This window comes from Nicotiana tabacum, chromosome 8 (assembly GCF_000715075.1).
Source record: "Nicotiana tabacum cultivar K326 chromosome 8, ASM71507v2, whole genome shotgun sequence".
Lineage (NCBI taxonomy): Eukaryota > Viridiplantae > Streptophyta > Magnoliopsida > Solanales > Solanaceae > Nicotiana > Nicotiana tabacum.
In genome coordinates, this window is record NC_134087.1 from 6,355,726 (window position 1) to 6,367,171 (window position 11,446).

General features: G+C 33.6%; 1 protein-coding gene across 1 annotated transcript; it reads left to right on the forward strand.

The window, feature by feature from the left end:
- The first annotated feature begins 2,035 nt into the window (after positions 1 to 2,035).
- Positions 2,036 to 5,931, forward strand: LOC107777553 (profilin-3). Its single transcript, NM_001425816.1, has 3 exons — positions 2,036 to 2,326; positions 3,296 to 3,433; positions 5,584 to 5,931. The coding sequence occupies exons 1-3, from the start codon at positions 2,198 to 2,200 to the stop codon at positions 5,716 to 5,718; spliced, it is 402 nt and encodes a 133-aa protein (NP_001412745.1). The 5' UTR covers positions 2,036 to 2,197; the 3' UTR covers positions 5,719 to 5,931.
- The last annotated feature ends 5,515 nt before the right edge of the window (positions 5,932 to 11,446 follow it).

Below are 11,446 nucleotides of genomic sequence, written 5' to 3' on the forward strand. Positions count from 1 at the left end.
AAAGATATTCAAGGGCATGTCTTATAATTTTTATTACCAAAAATGACATATCTTTCTTAGTCTTCCTCCCCCCCAATGGAATGAGCACAACAAGGTACTAATACCACCATTAAAAGGGGAAAAACTAAAAGAAGATGTGCCAAAATACAAGTGTTAATTCCTGGATCGTAATATAAAATACCTCCGGTCACGATGTTAATTCCTGGTTGAACTAGATTTGAACCTGTACTAGGGCTATCCGCAGAATCTACACGTGTCCCCTCTAGCTGCGCTTTCATTTGTAAATATCTAACTTTATCTCTATGGTGTGTTTTTATGTGCCTAGTCAAACTACTCGTGTCGTTACGGTCTCCAGTATATTTATGCGCCAGTAATTTCCCACATGTTTTACACTTAGCCTTATTTTGTTCTCTTACTTGAGTAAAAAAATTCCAAACTAATGATGTTTCTAGGCGCTTAGGAGGTTGTCTATTAAAACCAGGGGTTTCTACAGGTGGGTCGGGCGGTACATCAGTTGGGTTATTAAAAGGACTAGTAGGTGTATCATCTAAATCCGGTTGAGTTTCATCTTCATCCTCATTTTCCTCATCATTTTCAAAGATAGTTTGATTAGGATAAACAGTATTCATAGTTTCATCATCTAAATTTTCACTTGGTGCAACATTATGGCAAAATTAACTATCGAAAAATTGAAAACAGGGGTTATCACTATCAAGAATAATAGGAGCAGCAGGACGTCTACCAGGTATGGGTCGGGGAACCGGGGGAAGGGTAGTAGGTTGGCCACTACTTTCACCAGTTTTAGCTTTTCTCTTACCACCAAACATTTTTATCAAAGATGTCATATTAATTACAATTATGCAAACTAAAACACACAAAAATATATTCTTAAAACTTAAGAGTTGATAATAGATTCAGCTAAAGCTGCGCTTGGAAGATTTCTTTCTCAATCATGAATCCGAGCTTACTACTTGAATCACGAAAGGCGTGAAAGCCACTTGACTGTAAGGAGAGGAGCTCCAGCCAACAGAGAGTCGCTCCCATAAACGAATGAATGGGACTCCTGGTCCTGATCGAACCAGAGATTCCGACAACCCGGGGAATCGTTGTCGTAGCTCTATAATTCGGATTAAGTTTATCGTTGGATGAACTGCTGATATTGATCCAAAAAAAAAGACGAGAGTTTACCGAATTGCCGAACAACTTCTTGAAAATTGAAAATCGTTGAAGACTTGAATACTTCAATTCACCAACTTCACAATTTTTCACGAAATTTCAACAATAAAATAAGCAATTATAGTAGAGAGATTGAGAGAGATTGATGAATTGGTGAGTAAAAATGAAAGAATGAGGGAGTATTTATAATTGAGAATTGGAAAAAAGTGTAATTATATAAAGTTTGGAGTTAAAATAAAGTTTGGGGGCAAATGGCTATTTTTGAAAGTTCCAACCGGTCAAAATTGCAGCCCAACGGCTACTTTTTTATTTTTTGACCGTTGCTATTTTTAAAAAAAAAAATTAAAAATACCCGTTAGAGGCCCGTTAGGCCCGGTAAGACTGGTCCCGGGCTTAGCGGTCTCGGGCTCATGGGCTATTTTATGTGACCTGGCCCGCCTCGGGTTTTTTGCACCATTAAGGACCGGCACACCAGGACCGGCCCGCGCAGGCCCATTTAGCCCGTTAGGACCGCGGGCCCGGTCCGATCCCAGCCCGACCCACCATACAGCATTAGTTTTAATTCCCACATTCATATATAAATATTAAATTAAATAATTATTGGAACCAAAAGTAGAAAAGATTTTGTTACCTCACTCTATCCATGGCCAATGGTAAAGGAGGTCCATTTAAGTTATAAGTACTACGTATCTTAGATGGATCCAAAATATTAATCAGTGAATATACTATATATCTACTACCTCAAATTTTAACCCTAAATAAGTATATAATTCTTTTTATATGTTTATTCATATCATCTAAAAAATTCAGATCCGCCTATTTGTTTGTTACTCCCCGCATCATTCTCTCTTCCTCAAACCAAATAGCTTTTGCCAACTTTTCAAACCAGTAAATCCTATTTATACTCTTCGTTCCCCCATTGCACCATTGAACTTTGAAACAAACAAAGCCTGAATTAAATATTGTTCTGAAGATTAAGAACAAAGGGACTAGGAAAAAACACAACAACATTCTTGAAAATATGTCGTGGCAAACCTACGTCGACGATCACTTGATGGTCGACTTTGAAGGCCAAGGCCAGCATCTTGCCGCGGCGGCTATTCTCGGACATGATGGTAGCGTTTGGGCTCAAAGCCCCGCCTTCCCTAAGGTTCTTTCTTAAAAAACCTAGTCTTATGGATCTATTCGTTTCACATTTCTCTCTGTATCGTTCTAATTTTATATATTTTTATTGTCTCCAAATGCCGAGAGCAAATGATTTATATCGGAATGTATATACTTTTTGTGCTTTTCTTTCATTCGTTCAATTAGATCTGTTTTTTTATGGTACATAATTTATTATTGGTGTAAGATTGCATGAGTTTTGACCTATGATTATTTGGTATCAACAGACATTCACGGAAATTAATGTAGTATCTGAAAAAAAAATTACTTATGATATTATCGTGTGTGTCCCCAATATTGGCACTATATAGTGTCCAAAGAAGCAATTTAGTGTATGTTAATCATGCAATGTTTAATTTCTATTGAGATTAATTACTCAAGTACAACACATAATGTGTGACTGTTAAACTATTCAAACCAGGGGCATATTTAGGTCTTGGGATATGGGTTCACTTGAATCAATTCTCTTCTCCCTAAACCATATAAAATAATATTATATTTTTTCACAATTACTTAAATATATGTCCGTGCACCTATGCTTAAAGGCTCCTATGATCAATAATTATTGGGTGCACCTTTATGAGTAAAATTGGCGGTTCAAATCCCACTTCGGATGATGGACGGTCTTATTTTCGGCACAGAGTATACATATATACGTGAAAATCACAAAAAATTTAAAAAGAATACAATTTTGGACCTATAATTTTAAAAGTGAAGTGGGTTCATGCCTTCATGGTAAGAGACTAAATTTAAACACATCGAATGTAAATTCTATATCTGTCTTTTCACAATAGTGCACCTATACACTTGAACTTCTGGATCCGCCTCTGGTTCAAACCATAGAAAATTATTGTAGTACTTAATATCATAATCTCGATGCCAAATTTCGTTTAATTTGTCATGATATGAACTTGTTGACGAGTATTATGTCATGTGCTGTGTTTTGTGTTTTCAGTTTAAACCAGAAGAAATTACGAATATCATGAAAGATTTTGATGAACCTGGATTTCTTGCTCCCACTGGGCTATTTCTTGCTGGAATAAAGTACATGGTAATACAAGGAGAACCTGGTGCTGTCATCCGTGGGAAAAAGGTTTTTGCTTTCTTCTTTCCTTGTAACTCATTCTTTTCTCTAAATAATTTCAAATCTGCTAAATCTTTTGTTGTGGAATTCCTGACCTTTTAGAGATTATCAAATTTCTTGCCCTCTAGAAATAGATGTTTGCCACATTTCAGAAGAATTGTGTATTAATCCTTGTTTCATCCACTCTCTACCCGAGGGACTATCGAAAATAATATCACTGCCCTTTCAGAATACGGATAAGGTTTGCATATATACTATCCTTCTCAAACTCCACTTGTAAGAATTCACTGGGTTTGTTGTTGTAGTGTATTAATCCTTGCATTTAAAACGTACCAACATTCTTTAGTTTAATTATCTTTCTTAGGGGTTGTCAGGGGCGGTCCAAAGGCCAAGCCACTAAAGCAAATGCTTAGGCCTCCAAATTTTGGGGCCCCAAATTTTTCCTTTTGTTTTTTACTCTTATTTATATTGAAATTCCGACTAATCTAAATTTGTACCGCGTAAGACCTAATAAAAAAGAGAACACATTTTAACAAGATTTTTTAACCCCAGGACTCAAACCCAATATATCTAATTAAGGTAAGTTTGATCATATATATCTCACAACAATCTTTAGAGGTAGAGTCTAAATATATTTGGTATTTTTAAATAAAAAAGTAAAATATTTTATAAAAGGTAAAGATAACTTTTAATTTAGTATTGATGTAACCGTTTGAGCAAATGGAGAAAGAGAATCACTCCCCCTGAACCCTTGTCGCGAATATAAAATTTTTTATTATTTAAATTTTACAATTGACATCATTAGTGAGGTACCTATATTATTATTCTCCTATTACATTTCTGACTAAAAACGTGCACTAAACTTTTAGAATCCGTTTTTTGGTATCTTCAATAGTCCAAGTATTATTTTTTATCTTTCTCATCAGAAAACATGTACTACATTCTTATATTATCTTTCTTGGTTTCTACAAAAAAACTTAAGTTTTCCATAAGTCATATTGTTCTCTTTAGAAAGAAAAGAGTTATTTTTTCTATAAAAACAAGAGTTGAAGAGTATGGTTGAATAAAACTATATTGCACATTTTTTTTCCTCATGTTTCAAGCGTTTCAATAAGTATATTAGAGCATCAAAAATTATTTCGATATCAAGCTATCAACTTCTTGAGACTAAATTATTTATAAAAGAAACTATTAACAACTTTACATCTTAAAAAGATAGAAAAATAGACTTTAATTAAAAATATAAGTGATTTTTTTTTCCTTTGAAAGGCCTCAGTTTAAAAATTGGCTTTAGACCACCAATCTTTTTGAGCCGCCCCGGGGATTGTAACTTGTAAATCCTGTTATATTGCAAAATACAAGCATAATTCTATTGTTGCATTGTATTTAGGTTTACATCATGTACATTTATTTGGTGACATTGGCTTGAAAATTTTCATCAAGCAACTGAGCGTATGTAATGAACATTCCTGCTCTCTATTCCTTAGTTATGAAAACTATAACAACGATGAGAAGTGTTAAGCTTTTTATTATTCTAACATCAGCTATTTTTCTGGATGACCTTACAATACAAATTAGCTACACAAATATCATATGAACCTACCTAAGGGACCAGCCATTAAATTGTTAACAAGCAAATATTATTGGGGAAATTAAAGGAAAGTATAGTTTTTTGAAAAAATATACTAATAGTTTGACATCCCCTTAAGCTACCATTGTCTGTGCTTGTTGAAAATATTGACCCATTAAGTCCACCATGTTTTGCTTTACTTTTTGTGCTTTTCTTGGGTTTTCTCTTATATTTAAAGTGGAAATGCTGATATGCTTTCTTATTAATGTTGCATCTATAATATGCTGTCAAGGTTTCTTTGTCAATACCCCATGACACATCCCATCACACTTTTTTGGATTTGTTTAATTTTGAGTATAGTCTATATAACAGTATCTTTATATAATAGTCATTCATTATAAAAGTTAATTTTTTTTTGAACTGATAAACATAATATATATTCTCTATAACAACATTTCACTATAGCAACCAAAAAATATATGAAGAAATGAGACTGTTATAGAGAAATTTGACTGTAATACTACTGACCATATTGTCAATCTGTTTCCTTTGAGTTAACTGTAAAGTCTTTTTTTTTTTTTTGGTGTAGGGATCAGGTGGAATAACAATCAAGAAAACTAACCAAGCTCTGATTTTTGGTTTATATGAAGAGCCAGTGACCCCAGGACAGTGTAACATGGTTGTTGAGAAAATTGGAGACTACCTCGTTGACCAGGGTTATTAAAATTTGACATCTCATAATTAAAATTTTGTAATTTGGTGATTGCATCTCCATCTTATATAGCCAAGTGTCACTGGGTTTTTTTGCCAAAAATAATTAACTTTGCCTAATGCGGCCATCTAACGGTTGCTATTTCCTCTTTGTTATAAATTTATGGATATATTTTACTGAAACAATTTTGTGTATTGATCAGTTGTTTACCGCGTCTGTAATAAATTTGATCTTTTAATTGGATTTCTTGTTTGGAGTAATATGCTTTCCTCTGTTTTGAAGTATTCCACCCCAAGCTCTTCAGCTACCTCTTTATGAGAGTTTCTCAAAAAAAAAAACGATCTCAATTCTGATAAAAGGAAAAAAGTTGAAACAGGTTGATGGTCAATAGAGCAGTAGTCTAACTAGGGGTTTAATTTGAGCTCAAACCCAATTAACCCACTAAATCCGTATAAGGTTGGGCAGGTCATTGACCCGCCTATTTGTTGAACTTAACCTATCTTAACTTACTCTATCTCAACCCATTTAAAGTTGGGTTGATTTTTAGTCCAAATTGATCCCTGAGTAACTTTTCCAATTTATCTTTTAAAATAGTTCTTTTTTTAATATGTCATATATGATCATAACAAAAGAAAAAAATTATTTGATAAATTAAAATTAGTCACGTTTATACCCGTTTTTACTTTCCGTCCAAAATCATGTCCACCGTTAATATAATATATAATTTTGTCCCTAACCCTAATAGAAGTCCATTGTGGCACCGGGCCCTTCTCTTAAACTGCCAAGTAGGCAAATACCAACCCAAATTTTATAGACCCGTGCATATTTCTTTGACCCAACTATCCTACCACCTTATGGGTCTTACCCCCCTCTCTCTCGTAAAAATAGCACGGGCTAGCCAATTTTCGGGCTGGTAATTAAAAAATAGCCAACATTTGCAAAGTCATTGAAAAATAGCCACTATTTTGCTGCAATACGGAAAGTTCCAGAATAATATACTGGAGATTGGTGCACATGTGCATGAACTTCCAGCATAATTAACTCCAACACACGAAAAGATCCAGCATAATATACTGGAGATTGGAGCACTTGTGTATGAACTTCCAGCATATTATGCTGGACCGATATATTATACTAGAACTCCAGTATAATATATTGGATACTAGAGTTTCAGTATATTATAATTCAATATTTTCCGGATTTTGAACAGTATTTTTGTTCAGATTTATTTTTACATGAAAAGTGACTAAATTTTAATTACTTTTAAACCTGTGGCTATTTTTCAATGATCACATATAAATCTTGCTATTTTTTAATTTCTCCCCTCTCTCAATCTCTGTCTCTTTGCCAAAGCCGGCTCCGGCGAACCAGACCCTCATCCCCCAACCTCGTCACTTCTTCTCCTCTCTTCTCTTCAAATATGGTGAACTAGGTTTTGGCGAGAGTATCGGATGGAGCTGCCAAAAAAGTGGGGATGTACCAAAAAGACTCGTATAAATAAATAGTTTCTCACTCGTGGGAGTTTTGGTCGGCGAATTTTTCCAATAACCCCTTATTTTCTCTTATCTTCTATTAGTCATTCTGCTCATTTTTTTTATTTTTTACAGGTTACTAGAAAATTAAAAAAATGAAAAGGAGTACCATCTTCAAATGTCGACTATTTTGCAGATTGACCTGCCATGATCCCCTTTCACCCTATTTTTTTCTTTTCTTCTCTTTTTTACTGTTTTCAAATCTCAAAATCTTCTAGTATGCTCAAATTAGATGCAACTTATTCTCTTTCCTTATGCTCATTTTGCTCATTTTCTCCTTTTTGGTTTCATGTTCAAGCCCATTTAAGTGATAGATGTTATGGTCAAGAACCATCAGCGAAGAAACTCATCGGAGTTTGGTCGGAAGAAGCTTCGGTGATTCTCCATTCGATATCTTACCAACAGTCAAGAAACTCATCGAAGTTTGGTTGGAAATCCGATCTCACTAGTGGATTAGATCTGTTGGGACCTTTGATCCATTAGAATCCATTTATAAATTCAAAACGACGATTTGAAATAGAGAAACCAGCACTATTGATAAGGAAAAATTATCATTTTGTATCCTTTTGCTAGAGCTTGTTCGAAAGAAAAAAAGAAGAGTATTTTGTCTACTTTTCCGATCGGCCGAAGACCTTTCATCAGAAGAACTCATGAGACTAGCATGAATTTCTAAAACAACATGAACTCACGATGGATTTCTAAAACAACATATTTATTAATTAGGAAAATTATCAGCTATGTCCATTTATAGGTAGTTCATTACAAAAATTGACCAATTGATAAAATATTACTAATATTAGCCAATTAGTTATTTGTAGCAAAAAAAAAATCAAATTTTTGCTTTGTTTTGAGTAAGTGTTATTAGAATAGATTGGGCACAACTTAAGGAGCTTGAATCTCAGTTTTGGGATGATTTGGTGAAGTTTTGAGGTGGTTTGAATTAAAAATTCAGTAAAAACTGAATATGAAAAAATGACATGTGTATCACACTGTGTATCATTTGTGTATCACATATGTATCATATTTGTATCTATTGTGTATCACATGTATATCTATGTATACCTGTGTGTGAGATACATGCGTGCTACATGTTTGATACATGTGTCGCAGAAGACTTTTTTGAACTCGATTTAATTACGAATTTTTATACAAAACCAGTCCAAATCACCTCCAATCTTCCTCAAATTTTGTATATTGACTTATCTATATGTTTTCAATGAATTTCAACTTTACCCATTGAAAATATTCCTTTTTTGTTTAGATTTTTGAAATATTGTATATATTTTTTGTATTTCATCACCTTATTTGGTACCTTATCCTTAAAATTTCCTTTCCGTCTTGCATCTAGTGTTGCTAATCACGCTTAAAAATATGGAAGGTGATTTTTGCATGTGATTCTTTGAGAGAAAGAACCCTATTATTTGGTTTTTCAATTTTTGTTGGCTAGTTTTGGTAAGTCTATGATTAATGGCTAGAGGTTGGTAAGTTGAGATTTATTTGGGACATTTGTGTAAGTTTCCCAATTTTTCCCTATATATTTTCAATATGCAAAATACCTTCAAAATAGCATATATATGCATATGTAAGCATATCCAAATGTTTTATTATTTTTCCATAATTTTTAAAGGTTTTCAAATCAATTTATTTCCTTCTTTTATCCATAAAAACCCCAATAAGTATTTTCAAAATTATTATTTTGGTAATTCATATATTGAATTTTTATATTTTATGCTTAATATAGCAAAGATAATTTTTGCATATTTTTACAAATTTATTTAGTATTTTTAAGCTAAATTGCATATAATTGCAATATTAGCTCTTTTAAGATTCAATTGTATTTTATATTCATAAAATTAAGTTCTGTATTTTTAAATTGTTAATTATATGTTACAAATCATTTTAGTGCTTTCAATTTATTTCCAAAAATTAATTTACTATTTTTATAATTTTAAAAGGGAAAATTGGCTATTTAATAATAGCCCAATTACATTTCAATTTTAGCCTAAATCTGACCCCAAATAAAACCCAATTTCTCGGACCAATTCCATTTTAAATCCGACCCATAACCCAATTAAACGACCCAACCCGGATTCCTCTGCCTACCCTTTTGAATCCAGGCCGTTGATCATTCAGATCAACGACCACCATTCGCCCTTCCATAATTAAACCCAAAAGACCCCCTACCCTACCTCATTCTTCACCAAACGCCGCCCTTGAATCCCCCTTCTCTCTCAACTCTCTCTGGAATCCCTCATGAACCCTAGCCGCCGCCATCTAATCCCACCCTAATCCGCCTTAACCCTTGCCTAATCCATGGCCTTTCGTGGTCATTGGAGATGTGTATCAGCCTCCTATGGCTCCTGGGTGTTTGTTTCTGTGGTTTCATGGTTAGACCTCGAAGAGATCTGGTCCAGTCCTTGCTCGACTTCCGTTCATGGCCTTTCTCCGGCCATCCATGGCCTTTCAAGGCAGGTCTTTGACTTTCCTGGTTAGATCGGTAACTTTCAAGGTCTTTCTCACCTTTTCTGGGTTTTCCAAAACCCTAATCTTTAAGGTCTTTCAATTTTATTTCAGATATACCTTAGATCTGTACTTACTATGAATTTCTTATGTGATTTTCGAAGGTTCTTCAAACTTTTCTTTCAAAATGACTCTTCATTTTTCCGATTAGGGTTTCTCTTAACCTCTCTTTTAAAGATCTCTTCTCTGATTTTGGTGTTGTTTCATGATTTTGCTATGTTACGTGTTTATGTTTTCCTTCTACTTGAGTCAGCATGTTTAAAACCCTAGTTCATTTCAGTTTTATCCGAGTTCTGAAATTATTTGCTTAAATGTGTGCTTATCTTAAGTTCTTCGTTCTTGTTTGACTTATTTGATTATGAGTTTAACCATCTTTTAAACTCGATTATTGTGGAAAACCCTAGGTCTTTTGGTCTGAGACTTCTTGTTTGAATGTATACTTGACTCGATTAAAGGTTTCTTGTTTCAGACTCTCTTTTCTTTATGTGACTTATCTGATTCTGAGTTTTACTGTCTTTTTAACTCGACTATTGCTGAAACCCTAATTTCTCAAAGGGTTTACTCACTTGTTACTGTGAGACATTTCCTTGTTTTTGACTCTCTTCTTCGCTTTGGCTAATACATGTGAGCCCTGACTACTTGATTCTGTTCACTACTGAATCCTATGCTTATTTATGCTACTATTGTATGTTGTCGTCTTGACAATGTGTATGGCCTTGCATGTCTGACACTGCTGTTCATTCTATTTATATGACGAAGTGCAGAATTATGTTTCTTTCTTGATTGATTTTGATTCCCTCAATATTGAGACTGATTGCAAAAAGTTTTCTTACGAGCCCTAATCTCTACTCATCTGTTTAAAGTTAATTGATTCCTTTCCTTTACTGTGATGTTTTAGCTTACCAAATCCTTTCCCAAAATAAGCATATTTTTATACTTAGACCCGATTGTTTACTTCATGATTTTACTGCCACTTTTATGGCAATAATCAATCTGCCCCCTGTGAGCACGTGATTTTTGCCCTATATGGATTACTCCCAGAAATTTAAAACAAAATAATTTCTTTCAGTGTTTGCAAGTTTGTGGATTTTCGTGGTATTTTATGTTAAAAGTTTGCATTTGTCTGTCCATATTTATTTTATTTAATTAATGAAAAATACAAAAATATGTTGCATTTGCATTTAGGATTTAATTCTACATTTTAGGACTAATTAGCAAACTAGTTTGTTTTATAAAATGGAAAAGATTACAAAAAATATAGTTTATTTTGCACTTTTAATTTTTAATTTCGAATTTTGGTAGTTTTTCTTTGAATTTGGTTGTTAATTATTTGTGGTAAATGTTATTTAGAGTTAATTAATGTAATAGGATAATTTGATTAATGATTAATTTAGGATTATTTTTAATTTTGATTTAAAAGGAAACTAAAAGAAAATTAAAAAAAAGGAAAAAAAAGAAAGAAAAGAAAAGAAAACAAATAAAGAGGTTGGCTTGGGCTGCAAACCCCAGGCCCAAACATTCTTGCAATTAAAACTGCCCCAATCCGGCCCAAACCCGCCCCTGATACCCGGTCCATCCCCCCCAAATTAAAATGATGCAGTTTTTGGATTGTGTAATCTGAGCCGTTGATCTCCCCTTGATCAAACGGCTCAGAACTGAAGCTCCATGTGTATTTAAGTGTCCGAATA

Bases quoted from the DNA above. Each gene is read 5' to 3' on its own strand.
- LOC107777553 (NM_001425816.1), top strand. From the start codon at position 2,198: ATGTCGTGGCAAACCTACGTCGACGATCACTTGATGGTCGACTTTGAA. The intron at 2,327-3,295 runs GTTCTTTCTTAA...TTGTGTTTTCAG, and splicing joins AAAGCCCCGCCTTCCCTAAG to TTTAAACCAGAAGAAATTAC. The intron at 3,434-5,583 runs GTTTTTGCTTTC...TTTTTGGTGTAG, and splicing joins CTGTCATCCGTGGGAAAAAG to GGATCAGGTGGAATAACAAT.